This window comes from Dermacentor silvarum, chromosome 1 (assembly GCF_013339745.2).
Source record: "Dermacentor silvarum isolate Dsil-2018 chromosome 1, BIME_Dsil_1.4, whole genome shotgun sequence".
In the NCBI taxonomy this organism is placed as follows: Eukaryota; Metazoa; Arthropoda; class Arachnida; order Ixodida; family Ixodidae; genus Dermacentor; species Dermacentor silvarum.
In genome coordinates, this window is record NC_051154.1 from 75784826 (window position 1) to 75806504 (window position 21679).

The window sequence follows — 21679 nt, forward strand, 5'->3', positions numbered from 1 at the left end:
GATATAGCAGGTAATAGCTGGTAATAGCAGTAAGAGCGCACCAGACCAACGGGGCGGCTGGTGGCAACTCCCTGTCACAAAGGGCAGGTTCTGCCTTAAATCCCTTTTTGGGCTCCTCGTCAGCAGGAACGAGGTGGGGCGGAGAGATGACGTCACCCGCATCGCCGCCTTCACTCGTGGCGATGATGTCCGGGGTTGCTTGAAGTTGCCTGCATCGAATTGATTCGTCGTGGTCCCCTTGGCGACTCCTCGTCGACAGGACACAGACGGAGCGGCTGCCGACGTCCCCCGGGTCATGTTCTTGACTCGTGGCGATGATGGTCGGGGCTGCTTGAAGTTGCCCGCGTCGAATTGATTAGTCCCAGATAAATGGGAGTTCCTGTCACCTTGATGATAGGCACGTATAGTATGGCAGCTCCCGTCGCTTCAATGATGGATGGGCACGTACTATGGCACAACAACGGGCGTTTTTGCATTTTGCCCCCAACAAATGCGGCCGCCGTGGCCGAGATTTGATCCCGCGAACTCGTGCTTAGCAGTGCAATGTCAAAGCCACTAAGCAACCACTGCGGGTGTTCAAAAATTCTTCTGATAATGTTTGATTGTAAGAAATTCAATTTCTTTCACATTTTGCGAGGATGAGGTTTCCCAGCGTCTTAGAAGAGCGACAGGACGAGCGGCACTGCATCTTCGTATATTTCCCGATGTTAAATTACCGCTCGCACTCTGCATTGCTCTGTGGTATCAACAAAATACCCAGCGTCACTTCGACTGAGCACTACATTAAAAATACTTGACGATACTTTTTGCGCTAGCGCTCCTTTCTTTTAAAACCATGACTGACCGTAGGCCTACGCAATGCAAGAGCGGCTGATGCCGAGGAGAACGATGGAGAGTCAAGTGTTGCTAGTTGCAACGCGGCATTCGCTCGCTAGCCTAATGAGACTAGGGCCACTAGGGCACCCAACAACCCCGTCAGCGTAAGGAGCGGCTCCGCGTTTAACGAAATAGCGCATGTACAGAGTTTCCCTACTACTTTCTTAACAATGTTTTGTGCGATGAACTTCTAACTGGATTGAATTGGGTTGGATTCTTTTTGCCAATGTGGCCTGACAAAGCACTGGACGCAGATAGAAAAGGGACACAACTGCAATTTCCGGGAGATTTTCCTTTCAACCGTACAACCGGAAGAAATGGTCCAAATCTGGGAGTCTCCGGGTAATCCGGGAGACTCCGGGAGACTTGGCAGGTATGCCTTCATAGCTGAGTAGTCGCCATCCACGATCAGGTTGATAGCGATCGCGGTTTCACCCGCAGCTGTTGCGGCGATCAGTGGGCCTCTTCGATTTACCAGTCCCAGACAGTCATGGACTGCTTGGGGCTGCAGTTCTGCATTCGATTTTGCTTGGACAGCTTCGGAAGCTCTGCCCACTAGTCCCAAGAGTTGTCAGAAGTGCGCTTTTTTTTTATCACTAACCGGAAGTTCCAGACTGCGTACAGACTGTTGGAGCTGTCAGCAGACATTTGCTCGAACAAGTGCAAGCAGCTAGCAGACAATGGCTGTCAGAAAAAGAAGCGTGTGGCGTCTGCCGCCTGGTTATGAAAGAAGCCGTGTGCTCCTGCTAACTTTGCGCATTCCACACGGCAAATATTGTACACTCAGCTATCACGTTGCTTACATCGGTGCTTTGTGTGCCATCATGCGAGCTTTTCTTGAGCCATGTAATTCTGCAGCTTCAGTCATCATGCTTTCTTTTAGAGATAAGCACAGCGATCAAGCACAACTGCTTGCTTTTCTTCAAGGGTTGCACGAAATCTGTCATGCTCATTGCTATATGTATAATAACCAGGTGGATTTTGCCTTTCAGTTGAGTCAAACTGGTGTGCGAGGAAGCATATCCTACTGTTGTGTGGCTGTTTCTCACCGGTAGTTGGGATGGCCTATAATTGGAGCTTCTCCGATTGCTGTTCACATATGTTCATCCCTTCTGTTGCCAAGTTCAAACGCTTGCTTTTTGACATGCAGGATTAGTAGACGGTGAATATGTTCTCTGTTCTAGACGCGCACCAGGCCTTTCATAGACGGTCTCACGAGCTTTGAGGATATCAGCGAGTGCTTTTTCCGTGAACAGCGACGTGGTACGATTGTGATTTTGCTTATGTTCATGTAGGAATTCTGTTTAATTTCACAGGCAATGAAAGAGCTTAACTACAGCAGTTAAGTGGCACGAAGGGCAAGAGTACGACGTAACTGGCGCTTTGCAAGCACTTTCTATGCGCTTAGGCTGCGATTCCACTATGCAAGTATGGTTGTGTCAGCGACGTGGACTCTGAGGCTGCATCATCTCTGAGGCTAGGATGACGAATTCGCTTAGTGGTGCTATCGACAAGTAGCTTCAAGCAGACGACAGCAGCCAGAAGAATGACTTCCGGTCACCCTGCTTTCAAGTGAAAACTCAGCAGCTGGATCACACAAACCTCGACAGCTGGATCACATGACTGCGACGTGCCCTTCTGTCAGGGCTATTGAAACCAGAAGCCGCATATGGTTTGCGGAAGTCTGGGACTGCATAATCGAAACTCAGTAGTTTTGTTTTGATTCGGTGCGTGCGTGGGCTGCATACCTTCTAACTGCGGTCACCATCTATGATTGTGTCGATAGCGACCGTAGTTTCGTCCGCAGTTGTTGCAGCAAAGGGTAGTTTTGCTCTGACTCGGTGCATGCATCGGCTGCGTGCCTTCACAACCACAAGGTCGCTGTCCATGATCACGTCCATAGCGGCCACAAGTTTCGTTCGCAGCGGCTGTGGCAAACAGTAGTGTCGTTTTGATTCAGAGCAAAGCTGTCGAGGATGAAGAGCACTGGCTACATTGCGATGGACGGATGATCTGTTGGCGACCAGCTCATTGGCAAAAAAATAATCGGGAGGAGCACGTGGTAGTGAAAAGCAGGTCTCCGATAAAGACGAGCACTGCGGCCGCATTGTGAAGGAAGTCACAAGGCCTTCGCCGCGGCAAGCGCTTATCAGTCACAAGATGACGAGAATCGCAGCTTCCGCACTCCTTTTGTGCAAATTAGAAACAGGATTTGCTGATTCATTCAGTAAATAAAACCGTGTCGACGTAATAAGCATTTGTTTATTGTTTTTCTCGATACCTTCAATAATTCAACATTCGGTTAATTTGGACATTTCTTCAGTCCCGTGAAATCAGAATTTTTAACGAGGTATTACTGCAGCAACCGAGAACCCAAGATTCTTTACAGCCTTTACTGGTGGCTGCCATGTTGGCATTGAAACGGGATGTCTACTTACCCGACTCTCTAGCGAAATGCTAATAGAGTTATCGATCACCGTGTACATCATGACAAAATAAGTGCATAAGTACCTGACACATTCACCTACTTTACTATGTCCAATATACTCATTGCAGAGTTGGAGCAAAGGATAATAATGTTTTTCTTAAGACACAAGAGGTTTGCGAACTTCTGTGCACTTTCAAATAAATGTGTTCACACAGAACTTTACTGACCCAGGGGGCAACTGCTCTTCGTCGGTAGAAGCCGCTGCAGCTGCAGCTGGTGGAGTGCCAGCAGGGCCCGCCCCTGCAGCTGCACCTGGAACTGTAGCTGGAGTCGTGCGGCTTGTACGACCACAGGGTGAGGCTGGGACACCAGTCCTGCGCAGGCGACTCTGCTGGTTCGAAGCCCCCTCGGAAGACGACTCCGCGGCAGCCCACCGGGCTCCTGCTTCCCCGCCACCATTGTCCATGCGGATAACCATGGTAGAGGTCGAGGACCATGGTGAGGCCTGACTACCCGTGCCCACTCCTGCACACAAGTCACGAGAGAAAAAAAAAATTAAATAGTAATGCCTCTAATGTTAGCTATATGTGCCACTCCACTGTTAAGTATGCTGCAATGCACTCGATGCCCAAATGTGAAGAGGCAAAGAAAATGTGCTGTTCATATTTTCAATGTTAGTGCAATTGCCTTGTATTGAAAGAAAAACCCCACTGCTGCAGAATGACACAAAAAGGGGAAAAAAAAAAAAACCTATACAGGTTCACCAAAAAGTAGTCTTCCAAGCTAGGGTACATTAGGGTGAAACAACATTATCTATGCAAAAGACTGCACGAAAGCTTGAACCAGCAAAATGGCAGAATAAAAGAAATGCAAGTGAAAGTGTCACTCAGACAAACATAATGTTTTCCTTTTCTTTTTCCAGTTTTGTTGTTCCAGGTTGCTCCCCATAAGAGCAGGCAACTTTCTTTAATTCTTCAAATAAACTGCAGTTACGTGTAGTACCTGCAGCATTTAAATATGAGGCATAAAAGCATGACCAAATAAGAAAACTTAAACCCAACTGAATGACAAGATAAATTAACAAATAAAATAAAAAAAAAGGAAGAACCCTTTCCCACGTTCATTTCAAGCTCTCACTCAACTGTACTCTACAACAAGCACAGCTAAACTGAAGTGGTGTGGCTTCCCAGTCAAAACATCAGTGTTGCTTACAGCTAGCTCTACTGCATGCTCCAAAAGCTTCTCATACCTTTCTATTGGTTAATTTTTTCAGCAAACTTGAATGGTAGTGAGAATGGGAAGGCTTAGGAGTGAGGATCAATGGCGAATATCTCGGCAACCTTCGGTTTCCAGATGACATTGTCTTATTCAGCAGCAATGGGGACGAATTGCAACAAATGATTGAGGACCTTATCCGAGAAAGTGTAAGAGTGGGGTTGAAGATGAATATGCAGAAGACAAAGATAATGTTCAATAGCCTGGCAAGAGAACAAGAATTCAGGACCGCCAGCCAGCCTCTAGAGTCTGTAAAGGAGTATGTTTATCTAGGTCAATTACTCAAAGGGGACCCTGATAAAATTGGGTTGGAGTGCATATGGCAGGCATTTCCAAATCCTGACTGGGAGCTTACCACTGTCGTTGAAAAGAAAAGTGTACAATCATTGCATTCTACCGGTGCAAACATATGGGGCAGAAACTTGCAGAGGTTAACAAAGAAGCTCGCGAACAAGTTAAGGACCGCACAGGGCGATGGAATGAAAAATGTTGGGCCTAACGTTAAGGGACAGGAAGAGAGCGGTGTGGATTAGAGAGCAAATGGGGATAGCCGATATTCTAACTGACATTAAGAGAAAAAATTGGAGTTGGGCAGGCCATGTAATGCGTATGATGGATAACCGGTGGACCATTAGAGTTACAGAATGGATACCAAGAGAAGGGAAACGCAGTCGAGGACGCCAGAAAACTAGGTGGAGTGATGAAGTTAGGAAATTTACAGACGCAAGCTGGAATTAGCTAGCGCAAGACAGGGGTAATTGGAGATCACAGGGAGAGGCCTTCGTCCTGCAGTGGACCTAAATATAGGCTGATCATGATGATGAATGGCTGTGAAATAAGCTTTCTAAAGGTGGTAGACGTGGTTCTATGGTTCGTCCTATGGCTAGTCCAGTCCCTATGGTTATTCCATCGTGCACAAGCACAAAGTTGAAAACTGAAGCCATTCACTTAGCGAGCACTAATGAGTGAAAGTGAACTGCTGGCATACCAATGCAGCGATGTGAATAGCCTTTTGCTAACATAGGCTTAAATGATAAAAGAACCCACAACAGTAGATTTCTGAGAAGAGTGCTTTTCGACTAAAAATTATCTTGCACAGTGTCCCTAGTTCCAGCTTATCCTTGCAGAACATTAAAATTCCTCTATGCTTTCTCTCTCCGTAGTCACTCCTCGCGTCTCTTCTAGTACATTACTGGGCAAATGACCACAAGCCTTGGGTGAGCTGACCATACCGAAGCAATTACATTATTGTGCAGTCAATCTGGTTGGAAAACCCAAACTCATTTGCACTGCAGCACACTAGGTTTGTTCAACTGCACATCACCACATGATGCCTTTTAATGGAGCAAGATCATTGAGCAGTATACCTAGCTGGGACTCCTCCTCCACTGCTGCCGATGAAGAGCTTGGTATGGCAAAATGGGCCCCTTGAGACGTTCCCTCTGGCCTGGAGTTCCCACTGCTGCTTGCAGAACTTTGGGTGTTTTGGCGTAACGGCTGGTCAGAAGAAGTGGGCCCATTACCTGCTGCCTCTGCTGCAGACGAAGACAAAGGTGCTGCCGCAGCTGTGGTCACAGGGGGCTCACTGCTGTTATGGCTCTTGCGCACTCGGATCCGTGCTCCAGCAGGTGTGCCCCACTGCCGGCTACCAAGGTCAGCTTGGTCGGCTACCACGGTCATATGGCCAGACACGGATCCATTGTGTTGTTGATGGATGGAACCAGAAGATGAGCTTTTAGGAGCTGCTGCATGAAATGGTAAACAAAGTTGATGTACATAAGTGCACTAGTAGGTTAGGACCCTGGGGATCCTAAAGCAGACAGATAAAGTGGGCTCAGTCAGTTCACTGCTCTGTTTAAAATTTAGGGCACCTAACAATATGCAACCATAACCTGTGCTATAAAATATATATACACTTGCACCTCATTATAACGAGACGACGGGATATAATGAAATAATGAATAAAACGAAGTAAATGTAATTCGCCTTGAAATCCCCATAGAGATCCATGTATTTAAAACCTCGTTTTAATGAACCAATATTGTTCTGCAAATGAATATAACGAACTATATTCGTCTCCAAAACCAAAAGTACTGACCATTCTGCGCCGAGCATATCACTTTCTGGTGGTTTCCACACTCGCTCCGGCACGGCAGTTCAAAACTCTCGTGTCGAATACACCATCGAGCAACACTGGCCTTTCTCACCGCCGCGCACGGTCGCTGCGCATAAGCAGCACTTCTTATCGCACCTCTCTCTTGCTGCAGCACGTAGCTGGCAAAGCTAGGATGCTAGGCGCACCCTCCCTCCAAAATCTTGTAGGCCACACCTAGCTGCGCCGTGCCACATATCCATAATGATGCTTGCACGCGGCATTCCAAAAAACCAATGCCTCCACTTCTCTTTCTCTCACTGTAGCGAACCACACTTGCTGACGCAGCTAGATGTGGCCTCCAAGATTGCATGAAACCAGCATAAGCTGGCCAAGCCAAGCTCTCACACAGCAGACAGAATTAACTCTGCCGCGGGGCCACGAGACAGTGGCGGATAAGATAGTTTCACTTTCACGGACCAAATGCGTCTGTGTATACGGCCGACTATCAGCTGACAGCGTTTCTGGTGGCGCTGTGCCAAGCTCTGCAGCCCCACACTTCGACAGGTTCGCAACATCACGCGAAAGTGAAACTATCTCCAAAAGCCATGGAGAATACCGCCCCAGCTGCGTAGTCGGCACACCGTGTTCTGTGCTACGTGCTGCTTGAACACAACAGACTTCTTTCATATCGCAGCATGCTAGCTGTCCCCGTCGACCACGTCACTGATTCGCCGGTTTCACGACTATATGAGCGAGCCAGGTGGAAAGCGAGAACGAAGGACGATCACATTGGAACATAAGGACACTGTTGTAAAAGCTGTTGCGTCAGGTGCTTAAAAGTTGCGCAATGCACACGCTTGAAAGTCTTTGCTGTTGTTTTATTCAAATTTAATTGCATACGCGGCCGCGTGGCGGTTCGGCAGGGCGCAGAGCCGTAGTCTTCCTTGCATGTTTAAAGTTGTGCGCACCACAGCAGTAAAGGACAATAGTCTATATAACGAAGTTGTAGGAGGGACGTGACGGCAGCCGTACGAGCCGTGCCGTCGTCCCTATTCAGAAGACGAAGGCGGCGAGACGAGCGGCGGCTGCGACGAGCAGCATGGCTGGCTTTTAGAACGACACTGCGCGTGCCGAGCTTGCACCTCGAGCACGCGCTGCGCTTCTTTTATTTTTATCTTCTTTGACTGCCGGCTTGGGCCAAGGCAGCGGCTGAGAGCGCCGACCAAAGCCCGCCGCAAATCTTGCGTTGCGGCGTCGGTGGGCGCTACAAAGTAATGAATATAATGAAGTTATTTAATTTCAGCTTCCTATTAGGCAATGGCATGCTTAAATGCCTGCGTGTTGTTTCCCACTTTCTTGGTCTAACTGAATGAAAGGCCATAAATGGTAGAATTTCACTTTGGCTAAATTGGTTTTAGGCAAGTGGCATGTACTACCATACCAATCCTATTAACAGCGTTTAAATAGCACCTAAATAGACGAAGGGTGCACGTTGTAGTTAGCAAATATGGCATAAATCCAAGATCATGGTCTTTGAGATTTTCAGCAAGCCACAGGCACCGCCCTATCTAGGGTGCCATGTTGAAGAGCCGTGCTGGTTTTTGACATTCTGAGTGCTTCATCATTTCCAGTGAGCAGTAATGAGTTTTTTCTGCAGTTTCCATATCAAAAATGCATGTTTTTGCAAGATTTCATGACAAATTCACTCATTTTTCAAACAATTTTTCAGGTTGGCTGCTTTATGTCTACACTTGCTGATGCTATGCTGTTTACATGGTCCAAAAGATCAGACAAGTGAAGTAACCACAGGCAGCCATGTACTGCCATTAGACAAACATGAGATGCTTGGCATGCCCCCAGAGGCCAAATAAACTTGGTAAGCTCATTGTTAAAGCATGCTAAGAAATAAGATCTCACAGTGTAGTAAAAGGGATTACTGCACTCCACAAGAGTGCAGTAACCATAAAACTTGTAATTAATCACTGCTAGCCAGCTGCTACACTCACTTACAGGCCCAAAACAACATAGAACAATCGCTTTTCAAAGTTTCATTACACAGAAGTGTCTGATAAAAGTGACAAAGACCACATAGAAGTGTTGTATCATCCAGGCAAATCCAGCAATATAGTACGTATCAACAAGGTACTACTGCATATAATAAACAATACACCTAGGAGAATAACCAGATCTTCACGGTAAAAAACTGTGCATGAAAGGAACTATTGGGCGCATGTCCAAATTCATGCTATTTCGTTTAACAATTTTGTGCGTTGAAGCCAACTTAAGTACCACAATATGAACGTGTCAAGGCAGAAGAATGCATGCTCACCGCACACATTCAGGAGAAATTTGCACTCCTTGCTGCGAGATGAGGCAGCATCTTTTCCTGCACATTTCTTCATGGGTCTTGAGACCACCACTGGACAAATAAGCATATCTTTACTGCTATGACTATCAACGATAGCAGCGATTCAGGTTTTGGGGATCGAGATGCTTTCCCGCACCTCAGCCGCCCGCTTGCGCGTGGTGCTTAGCTCGATCTCCGAGAACCACTGTTCCAGTGGACACGGCTGGCACAGGACTTGACAGTGGCAGTGAAAACGACCACAATTCAGACAGCGGCTAGATGCATGGCTAACAGAACAGGCTACTGCAGCTAGCAGTAGGAACTAGTGCAGCCATCGTGTCACTGGTTCGCGAGCCCACTAAGATTGGCAGTGGTCACTGCTGTGTGGTTTTTGGCGAGGTGCCCATTTTGGTGCTTGTTCTGAAGTACAGCTAGTGCAGGTCGTAATTAGTGATGCTTTCAAATTATTTGCTGCATCACCATTTGTGGCTTCACAAATGATTCATGAATACTGGGGGCACAGCTACTGATCAAGCCAAAAAGAAACAAAAAAAGAACAGCCATTTGACCTTATGGCGCAGGTATTGGCACAGGCAAACATATCGTTTGGTGCTGTGTCCAACATACATCTATCACAATACCAGATATGGTCTCAATTTTAATTGAAATAGTCAATTAAGATAGTGCATCAATGAGGCATTTGGTGCAAAAATTATCAAACTAGTGTCATTATTTTTAATAGAATGGCCTTTCCTGCGCAATATTTGCAGTATAAAGCTCCTTCTACTATTCATACTTACAACAGCCGTTGACGCATGGCGTGCTTCAAGTGAGCAATAAAAAATATTTAGGGAACTTGATCATGTTAGCAACGCGCACGACAATATTGAAATTACAGTGAAGAGGTCCATTAGCACAATCTCTGCTTCATAACTATGCCGTGCATCATGAGAAAGCTGATCAAATTACAACCATGGAATCGGCTCTTTCCATCGTTCAGAGACGCAAAGAGGGTGCGTACTCGTAAGCAAACTATATTGTTACGTGGAAGGAAGCAAGAGCGAGGGACTATATACAGAATATATCAACAGAAGAGACGTAGTTCTGAGCCAGATTGAACGCAGCTTATGCAAGCATCCTTTGAACTTCATCTTCAATCCATCGCCACTATTGGATCTTCCGTCGTTGGTTGCAGGAGTTGGGGGACGTTGAGGTGGACTTAGGGAAATGGATGTTTATTTACATTATTTACAGTATTACCACAAAGTAAAGAACAGTAATAAAGTCATCGACGGCCGGCAGCAAATCGGACGCTACGGCCCGTGGCAAGAAGAATGTCCCTTGATTCGTCTCTTTTAACCCCTTCTGTCTCTCGGGATCACGTCATTTTCCTCCAATTGTAGGGGCCCATGCAAGTGGCGTCATATTCGGCCAATGGCGACGCTCCAAGTGCTCTACTCTTTGATGGCTGCCTTCGTCCGGCGTTTCCTCCTCACATGGTAGGCGCTCAGCTAGCTGGAAGGGAGGGGTTGTTCTCAAATGACCTTCCAGAGCTGCAAAACAGCTTTGCTCGGGACCAGGGTCAACTGCCTGGAACCGTGCCAGCCTCCCTTTGAACTTTCGGGAAAAGTTAAGCAGGGGGGGAGACAAAAGCTTGACGTGCGGGCGCACGAGGTGGGGATAATCAACCAGTTTGACGAGACCAATATCACGGTCGACGCGCCCCTGCACACCAGGATTGACACGTGACAGCGAGTGGTTGAGCTCGGAGAACTTCATGGATGTCAGTTAATGGTCCATATCTAACACCACCTATCTACAGTTGTCTTCAGCTGTCTCGTGGTAATTTCTCAGCAATTGAGTACATGCACTACAAGACATTATTAAAGTGGCATCGCCAACAACTATGCTGAACAATCTATGACTGGACATTATCCAAGGCTTCTTCTTGATTCGGCATCTTCCATGGGCTAGTTTCGTCCCATGCTAGTACTAGGAAATAGCAAACTGCAGCACTAATCGGAAGGAGGCTTTTATTTTTATGCTTCATTTGGCACAGTCTTGGTGCAAATTTATGCAAAAATGCCGTTTTAGGACAGGATGGTGCAAAAAGCTGCTCTTGTCGCAATGTGGCACAGCTGTTCCACAACTGTAAATTGGAATGGGCTACCCAACCTGAACATGAGTTCATTTGATGAGTTCATTTAATGGAAACATTCCTTGTGTAAAGTCCAATGTAATACCCGCAGAAAATTCTAGACAACTTTTAAAACTGACATCTTCATTAAAGCATTGTTGTACAGCCGTTGTCAGACTAAACCCGAACAATAAAGGCACATCCCCAGCGGCTTTATAGAAGTACTGACAGAAAATATTTGTCCTGTGTTTATTGCTTTATTTAATAGCCATCAACACAGTAATTACACTATAGTGCCTCAATTCCCTGAGAGCACAACAAATAATTAATTACAGGACCTGTTCAAAACATATGCCAAGTGCAGCATGGCTTTGGACATGAAAAACGAGGCTCGTTATGTCATTCAGGGGTGGGAATGTCCAAAGTCATTTTAGCGCAATTTCTGGAGCAGGTCAAAATGCGTTTTGGAGCAGTTTGGAGAAGAAAAAAATTGCATTTTAGAGCAGCTTGGAGCAGACTAAATTTCATTTTGGAGCAATTTGGAGCAGATAAAATTTCAATTTGAAACAGTTTGGAGCAGGCCAATCTGAATTTTGGTGGAATTATGGAATACGGCAGCGCACTTCTAAACCACGACGAAACACAGAATAAACTAACAGAAAGCTCGTAGTGGAAGCGCAGTTCATAGCTATAGCGTACGAGAATATGGAAGAGTGGGTCGAGCGGCGGCTCGGCGCATGCTTTCCTGTAACGCCGGAAACATCGGTTGCACAACGATCAAACTATATATTTCCGTGCCTACACTCATGACGATAGCGGAAAATGTTCTCAAATTATGCGGTCCAATCGACGCTGTAACATAATTTCTGTGTCACCATATGTCACCGAAGACCAAGAGAGCCGCAATCAACCCTGGGCTGGTATAATGTAAAATTACAGTATAGACCATTCATAACGTAACAGCTTATAGTGCAGGATCGGATATAGTACGGTCTTTTCAGACTCCCGTTAATTTTCCCGTAGCACTCCATGTATACGCATACCGCTTACAGTGCATGAGACAAAATACCGGTTATAATGCGGCTTCCGCGGGAAAATCTTGCCGCCGAGGGCGGCAGCGAGCACGCTTCTCAACGAGGTGCACCTATCGATGGGAGAGGAGATCAACGAGGGCGATGCAAAGGAGGAGCATGAGACGTGGAGCATCAGTCCAAGGTTGATAAAATCATCGCTGCGCGCCGTGTGTGCGAGTGAAAGCGTGCGGGGGACGCGCGCCTTCACGGAGAGCGAGTGCACAGCGGAGAGCAAATGCGACTTTCATCGCGCGAAAGGCCGTGGGGATATGGGAGGGAGGGAGAGAGGGGGGGGGCGACACTGTGCTGCGGCACTAAATGCATATCTTGCAACCAGGCGCAAGGGGAACTAGTGACGCAATCTCCCACGCGAAAGGAGCAAAGTGGGAAGGCAGCGCGGGAGGGAGGGGGGCGGCTTCTACTCTGCCAACAAATGCGTTCGCGCCTGTGCTGGCTGTCGGTGTTGTCACGCACACCGTATCTTGAAAGCGATCTCCACAGGGCTCTGGCCTTTTTGTATGCGCTGTGCTTATGCCGCTCAGTTTCCGTTGAAGCGATAGACCGCACGAACCTTCGCTCGCTGCGGCGGCCGCGTTTCCCCACGCCCGTGTTTTGACACTGGTTGTCTGCAGGCATCGAGTCTATTAATGTTTCCTTGTGCGCGTTGACACCACGCTTGTTAATTCAGTTAGTAAGCGAATGTGTTCAGTTTATGCAGCCAATAAAACTACTAGCCCTACTCCTTATAGCTCTCTACTAATTTGCTATCGCAATTGATGCTTCGCCTTAAGGGCGAAACTGAGACTTTTTTTTTTAAATTATTACTTTGTCTGCTTCATGCCAAGATTGGGGGTACTTGGACATTAACTTTTCAACGTTCGTAAATTTAAACGGATGCAAAATCCCACTTGCACGCTTCAATTCTCTTCAATACATGCGGCTGCTTGGTCTACATGTTTTGCATACGTGCAGGGCTCGAAATTGTTCTTTTGGTTATAGTGCGGTACCGCTTATAGTGCAGATAATCACGACTCCGGCGACTTACGTTATAAGCGGTATACACTGTATTCCAATCTGTGTTTGTTGCGATAGCAACTATATGGACACTCCAGGCGCATTTCTGGCATCGCCATGATGTTCCATAAAAAGTCCAGGAGCGATAACATCATCGCCGCGCGCTATATACTGTATGTGCGAGTGAAAGCGTGAGATGAGCCGACGAGGGTGTGCCGACGATGGCGGCTCAATCTCACGCGCGCGAAAGAGAGGAACGCGGGGACGAAGCGAGCCGTCTCCCATCGCACGCAAGGCACCGGGGAGAGGGGTCGTTCTACTGCTGCGGCTGCTGCGTATGGTGGGAATCTTGAAAGCGATCTGCGATAGGGACATAGTGCAAGTGCCGATAGCTTCATGTGCGCCGTTGTTCGCGGCTTAGTTCGCGTTGAAGCGAGGCAGCGCAAAGGTCAATTCGCTCGCTGCTGCTGCCGCGCTTGCTCACTCCAGCGTTTACCCAGCGAGTTTCTGCGGTAATCGAGTGAGATGTGTACATGTTTGCTTGTGCACGCATGACACCATGCTTGTTAATTTAGTGAGTGAACACATGTTTACAAGTTTAGACGGCCGATAAAATTACTATTCTTGCTTCATATAGCTGTCTACTAATTTGCAATTGCAATCGATGCTTCCCCTTTTGGGCAATACTGCGACGTTTTATTCCAAATCCGCCATTAGCCCTTCGTGATAGGTGAAAATGGCTCACGGCTCGCCCATATGGGCATAAAAACAGATTAGAATAACTTTTCGTTATACGGGCCTTAGGGACACCGACGCCCGCCTGCTTCACCCACTGCAGCGCAGGCCTCTGAAATATCTAGCTTGCTTGCAGCGCTCTCAGCCTACTTTTTGTTGTTTTGCACCTCAGCTAGGGAGCGCTGCGCCACTCGGCCCACAAAACCGTATTATAGTACGCTCTAAACACCATTGAGTTATGTTGAATTCCAATGGTAGATCCAGATCAAGTATTTCTGCTCTGTGTGGAGCAAGTCTATTCCAATGGCAGAATGGGAGTGTGAGTTGTGTGTTCCAATGGCAGATTGGGACCAGCCGCCGATTCCGGATCGCTCTGTGGAGCAAAAATATCTGCTCCGCCGAAACCGGCAGATTTCACCGGAAGTCCGCGTGACGTATTTCCTTCACCCGCCTCTGCTTCCTGTCATGGTCGCCTGTTTCCGGTCGCGGGCAGTAGACATGGAAAACATGGACCGCATGGATGCTGCGACGCGCCGTGCGCTTTTACTAGACAGTGACAGCTCCGACTCGGACACAGTCCAGTGATGATTCTACCATCACCGACAGTGAATGTGACGCTGCTGTGTGTCAACGGGCGTTTGATGTGATGTTTCACCTGCCTGCAAAGAGGCCTAAAGTGATTGGGTTCGTCGAGGATGTCGTTCGGCGATACTCGGACGACGAGGTACCGTACAGCCCAAGGTGGTACAAGCGCGCCAACACGTGCGATGCTTGCGCGAAATACCAGAAGGAAAACAAACCCAGAGAATGCTGGGATGATGCACATGAATGGATGGATGCTATAAGCATCTCCTTTGAAGCGGTGTGGTGGGCTGCGCCACTAAGTTGTTGTTCTCTCTATTTTACCTTTAGTTCAGCGCCCTCTCAATTCATTTCCGTGTACTAAGTGCCCCTGCAGGAGCGCATGCATTCCATTCGCAGATTTGGTGCGAGCTGGTGGGAGCGATCCGAGTCTGAGCGACGCGCTCCGTTCGTGATCTGGCCGAGCGCTCGCGATCTGCCATTGGAATTCAACATTAGTATACTAACTCTATAGGAAAAGCTGGTCGAAAAAAAAGTGGGAACCACATAGGCGCCGCCATGTTGCTACGACTCATTTTTGTAGCACTAAAAATATTCAACATAATATGCAAAAGAAAGCACTTACACGTAGCACAGTCAATATTTGAAGCTAATTCCGTACATTTTTCAGAAAAATCGGATGGCCATTTAGAAAATTTCGATGTAAAATTTAGGGTGTCTAAAAGGTTGCGTTTGCTGGCAGCTTAACTAGATGGCGCTACCATACTGACGGAGGCTCGGGGGCCGCGTGCCTCGTCTGAATCGCATTCGCCGTCTGCGCCTGCATAGGGTAGGAACATGGCTATGGGCAGCTTTTCCTCTAGAGTTGGTTATAGTAGCTCTATGCTAAACACAGCCGCCCTAGCCGTTCTGACAGCAGCGACAACAGCCAACAGTGGCCGCGCGCGCGCCTGCCACTTGCCGGAAGTCCTGAGAAGTCCAGTGTTATAAGCGCGAAAATTACGAGAAACTCCGCGGGAGGTGCAGTCACGCAGTGTGCGTAACAAGAATGGCTGCACTCTTTTTCGAAGAATGAATCGGCTCGCTGTTCGCGGCCACTGCCGAAGCCTTCTGGCGCAGCGTGGCACAATTTTGGTCAATTTTCTGTGTTTGGCGCAGGAATTTGCGTCTGTATCAAAAATGTGCAATTGGCGCAGGAGTCCCACCCCTGGTCATTGAAACCTGTTGTGGTGGACTCGTGGTACCAAAGCAATGATGCATACACACAGACTATCGCTGTACTGCCATAAGCAGAGTTCCTTCAGCACTCGATGGGACAGGAAGAAGTGGGGGGAGGGTATCCCTCTGCATTTCCAAAAGTGAACAATTGGAAGGGCCAATTTAGCAGCTTTTGGAGCCACAGCCATCATCCACAGCACTTTCCACCACAGAACCGGATTGACCAACAGGCTCTTATAGCCCCCCCCCCCCCCCCCCCCTTAGGCTCCACAGCAAGTTTCGGTTATATACTGCAAGTTGCAGTGCACCGCCTAGACAGCATCTTAATGCAACAATTTTTAAAACTGGTTCAATATTAGAGGAGATAGGAAAAAAGTTGTCGCAGTTTCACCTGAAAGGCGAAGCATCAATTGCGATACCAAATTTGTAGAGAGATATACGGAGTAATGATAGTAGCTTTATCAGCTGTATAAACTTGGACATGCAGCAGCACCGGCAACACGCAGAACTGTTGTCGACGCCATCGGCGTTTTGCCCGCGTTCGCACAAAATGCGTGCGGCGTTGATGACTGTTGCCGGAGCCTCTGATATAAATAGGCACTTGGTGCCGCAGCTAAACGTCCCCTCCCTTCCCTCCCCCTCCCCCCCCCCCCCTACGGCCTTTCGTGCGTCAGAAGAAGGCGCGTTTGCTCTACATATATGGTGATTGTAAAGGAGGAAAGAGACGCCTACTTCTGCAGCCCTTAAGGAAGCACGGCACAGAACGCGCGTTTGTTCTCCGCCGTGCGTTCATTCCCCGTGAAAGCGCGCGTCCCTCGCGCCCTTTCACTCGCACAAACAGCGTTCGGTGGCGCGCGGCGATGATTTCATCTCCATTGACGTCATACGGAACCTCACGGCGACGGCGACGGCAACGGCGACGCCGACGGCAGAAATCTGCTTTGGAGTGTCCATATAATTGCTATCGCAATAAAATTGAAATGCCATGTCACCAAGCTGCCAGGAGGCAAGCTTCACTGCCAAAGTAGGTACTCTCTCGTTCTGCCTCGACTAGTATCCACAAGCAACTTTTCTTCCATGCCTTCACCCATTCCGGAGCCGAGGGACTGGCATCACATTTACATCAAGAGCCATGCTTCCTTTTTTTTCTTTTCTCTTCCACTTTTTGCTGCGCGGTGCACTCTCAGTAGCAGTGTTGTTCGTTCTGCATAGAATGATTTACATGTGGTCACATGCCATAAGCGGTGATTCTGCAAGTAGTGCGTCTTATATAGAGACATTTGTGCGTGTGACCTTGACACTCTGGCTGAAAGCAGGGCTCCTTTGAGAGGAAAGGTGTGCATGCTTTACAGACATAATTGCCAAAGCATGCTCTATGCTCGATGCCTGTCTGTTTGCAATGCACAAACCTGGTGAGGGGGCCTTTTAGTTTGTGATACCATGTGATGCCTCCACTTTCAATAACATGACCAGTCTCCTTTTTCACTTCCCGAGCCTCAGTCGGTGGGAATGGCCAAGCATGTTTTGTTCAAGATTTTGGAACAGTCAACGATGATGATTCTGTTTGGGTATCAGCCGGACACCATTCGTGTGCATCAAAAATAGTTACAGAGTATCGATGCACATCATTGTGAATATTCTCGAGGAAGATAATCTGTGTACAGGACCAGTCGCGAACAAATTACAACTATCACGCAGCGCCCCTTGAGTCAACCAGCATGCCCAAAAAAGAAAATACCACGGGTCTTCAGCGGTAAAGCAAGCCAGACAGAGGCACAAGAAACTCGTAGCAATACAGTCAAAGCGTACGCAAGATGGCCATTTCAGCAATATTATTTTAGGCCTAAGGACGTCTAGCTAGTAAAATGGATAAGCTACAAATCCACTGCATTATAAGCACACACAAACGTGACACAGCAAGCAGCTAATAACATGCAAAAGGTTAAGTTTCAGTTTCCTGAGTGCACCATGACACAGCCACCCCGCTGAATGCGAGAAGTGCGCGTTGGTAGTTGAGGAACACCTCTCCCTGCAAGGCCATTGCCGGCAGTAAAAAGCACAAACACGGGACACTACAACAATGCATAATGGGATGAATGTGCACTACTAGGCCCAACAGAACTTCATTCTAAACTACGTCCAAACCGTGAATATGGCGCATAAAGTTTCCTAATGGTGGGTCAAAAACATGCGTGGGTGCGCACTGGATTGGATTAGCTCAGTGACCCTTGAGCTCACTTAATATTATGAATGGCAGGAGAGGCGACGGCACTCTCTTTCAATAAGGCGCTGGCGACCGCCACCTGGTATTTACCAGAACTCTTTGCCGTGGCTTCCTCGATTGCACGGTGCAGCTTGTTCTGGAGAAGCATTTGAGCAATACCTCTAATTGTAGCATGGATGCAGCAGATCTAATGGAATATAGCAGATTGGAGCAATCGTTGCAGCATTCCGACCACTGCTCACTGCATTTGACATGCATTTTGAATGGATCAAATAAAAGGTGCTGCAACAAATTATTTCTGGCACTACCTAGGAATTCAGGTGGCGTACCATAATTATGGATTCAACAGCTATGTAAAAAAGCAAGAAGCATGCCACAAATTTTTGAGTCAGTACTCCTTTAATTCTAACAAACTCAGGCTATAAGGAGCAAACATCGAAGGCCTTCATAGGAAGGTGCGTAATCTATAAGTTCCAAGAGACCACAACTAAAAATATCCAGCACCATCCACAGTAGTAAAGAAAAAGCACTTAAAGGCCAACTGCAATAAAACTTCACTTTGGCTAAATTGGTTATAATCGAGTAGTATATACCACTGAAGCAATCTTGCCAATGCTGCAGGGCTGGTAATCATCTAATTTTATTATCAGTCTTTCAAAAGCACCTTAGCAGACGAAGCGTGACCTGGTGGCTATCACGCAAGTCCCGGAATGCCGCCTCCAAGGTTTTTCAGTGCAATGCGGGTGGTGCACTAATCTCGGCAATCATACAGAGGATGCGCACTTTATGTGTCACTTCCGGCAAGTGGAAATGGCAGCGTTTTTTTTTTTTTTTTCAGTTTTGCAAAAGTAGACATTTTTTCAAATGTCTAATTTTGCAAGGCTTTCGTGATGCAGACATTTGTATATGAAACAAAATTTTGCATGTAGGTTGCTTTAGAGTCTAGACGTGCACTATCTGAAAATAGGCTTTTTACATGGCCTAAAGTTTCATTGCAGCAGGCCTTTAGAACACATTTGGATTGAATATGATGGTCACTGTACATACAGTGGAATCTCGATGATACAAATCTCACGGGGTCACGAAAAAAATTCATATTAGCCGAAATTTGTATCATCGAAACAATTAAAATTAGCTAAATTAAAGAGTCGAGAGGTGAACTCACTCAGGCACACGTACGTAAAAAGCATTTACAGTATAGACCACTTATAACGTAACCGTTTATAGTGCAGAACTGGCTACAACGCGGCCTTTTCCGACTCCCGTTTACCCTCCCATAGAACTCCATGTATACGCATACCGCTTACAGTGTAGCCGCGTGAGACGAAATTGCGGCTTCCGTGGGAAAATCTCGCCGACAAGGGCGGTAGCGAGCACGAGGTGCGCCCACCGATGAGAGAGGAGATCAACGAGGGCGATGCGGAAGAGGAGCATGAGACGTGGAACACGAGTCCAAGCGCAATAAAGTCGTTGCCGCGCGCCGTATGTGCGAGTGAAAGCGCGCGGGGGATGCGCGCTTTCACGGACAGCGAACGCACAGCGGAGAGCAAACGCGACTTCCGTTGCGCGAAAGGCCGTGGGAGTATGGGAGGGAGGGAGGGGGGGGGGGGGGGGGTGACGCTGTGCTGCGGTGCCGAATGCGTATCTTGCAACCGAGGGCAAGGGTCACTGGTGACGCAATCTCCCCATGCAAAAGGAGCAAAGCCGGAAGGTAGCGCAGGAGGGAGGGAGTGGGGGCGGCTCCTACTCTGCCAACAAATGCGTTCTTGTACTTGCGCCTGTGCCGGCTGTCGGTGTTGTCGCGCAGACCATATCGCGCACACCGCACACAGTTTCCGTTGAAGCAATAGACCGCACGAACCTTCGCTTGCTGCGGCGGCCGCGCGTGGGGAAGCGCGGCCGCCGCAGCGAGCGAAGAGACAAAAAGAAAAGCACAAAAGCAAAAAAAGCGCCACCTCGCGCCCAGTCGCAGCTTCTGCGCTGTCCGGCGCCGCATCCGCGCCTCCGCACCAATAGAGAAAGGGAAAGCTCGCGTGACTGCGCACTGTTCTCTTTCGCGGCCGTCGGTGGGGCGGCGTTTATTCGTATCAACCGACGCAGGTCGAAAATCGATTCGTAACAGCCGTTCTCTAGCATGTTGCAAAGTAATGGGGCTCGACCAGGACCTCAGAAAAACTCGTATCATCCAGAAATTCGTATTAGCCGTGATCGTATCATCGAGATTCCACTGTATACATTAAGCTTCCATTAATTTGACTCCGGTTAATTCGATCCCGACCGAAGGTCCCGACCAGAACCCATCTATTTCTATAGGCCCGAACTTTTATTATTTCGATTCTAAAATAGCCTTCGCCAGATAATTCTAACTTGACCAATCAGCCTAACCCGTACGGTGACCCTATTAGCAACCCCCTTTAGTGGCAGCGTCTGTCTCGGGTGAGTCTAGGGGTCAGTGAATGCGTTGAACACACATCAACCTTACGTCAAAAACGCCTATTTTTGGCCTGCCCTATGAAGATTTTAAAGCAATAAACAGGGTTCATACAGGTTTCCAAGGCAAAAATTCAAGGATATTCCAGGACTTTCCAGGACCTGTCACAGGTTTTTCAAGGATTCAAAGCAACATCCAAAGTAGGATTTCTTTACTCTAACATTTCTAAAAATAACTAGTTTTAATGCACTTACAATAAATGTATATCACAATTATAATAAGAATGTCTAGCCTTGATAACTTCACAAGATCACAACACAAAATGAATGCCTAAAACAGCGGCTGAGATTTCTCCAGTATAGGCTGGGTAAAGTTCACCAAAAATATTCAAAACATTCAGCATAGGGTTATTGCACTAAAATAAAAAGAAATGTATATCCGAATGATGGTAATAATGTCTAGCCTTGATCACTTTGCAAGTTCACAACAATACCAAAAAAAAATGTTCACAAAACACAATGAATGCTCCCAACAGCTACTCTGACCTCGTAAGTATTAACTGGGCAAGTTTACTGAACATTTCCAAACCATTCAGTGTAGTCTTGCTACACATCCATTATATAATAACAAATAGATGTATATTGCAATTTTGTAAAACATGTCTTGATCATTTCTCAAGTCTGCAATATTAAAAGTTAACACAACGAACACTTACAACAGCTGCTCAGGCGTCTGCAGTATCAGCTGGGTTGGTTCATCAAATATTTCCAAAACATTCAGCATACCGTATTTTCCGGTGTACAAGACGTGTTTTTTTTTCTGAATTTTTCGTCGGTGCGTCTTATAGAACGGTGCGACCTATGTACGTTTTTTTTTCCCGGAAAAAGTGCAGCCAAAATCGGATCCGATGTTATGGCCACGCGAAGCGCGCCCATTGACTTAATTGCTACGGGTTCTGTGCGCACTATCCAGGTGCCGGGTTCTCGTGATAAAGTCCCTGAGCGCCGTGCGAGAACGATAGAGCAGTAACGCAAACGGTGGTAGGCTGATCGCGAGTTGCTCTACCCGAAGTTGTCCCATCTACAGATAAGATACGGCGTGCGCCGCTGCGCAAACTACACAGTTGCTACGAGAGTACCAGCAGGCCCCCCCTCCCGGGCTGCCTTCCCGCTTCCCTCCCTTGTGCGCGATTTGGCTCACTGTCGCACGCTTTCACTCGCACATACAGCATACCGCGCGCGGGG

General features: G+C 47.5%; 1 protein-coding gene across 5 annotated transcripts in view; it reads right to left on the bottom strand.

Moving 5' to 3' along the window:
- Positions 1-21679, bottom strand: part of LOC119466438 (E3 ubiquitin-protein ligase wwp-1-like) — a 66851-nt gene that overhangs the window by 30678 nt on the left and 14494 nt on the right. For 4 of the 5 annotated variants that reach the window (XM_037726953.2, XM_049669904.1, XM_037726961.2 and 1 more), the window contains 2 exons: positions 5947-6324; positions 3532-3829 (listed from right to left, as the gene is read on the bottom strand). In XM_037726953.2, the coding sequence (XP_037582881.1) occupies positions 3532-3829; positions 5947-6324 (676 nt within the window). The remainder of the gene's footprint in view (positions 1-3531; positions 3830-5946; positions 6325-21679) is intronic. The other variant, XM_049669918.1, reaches the window with a different exon arrangement.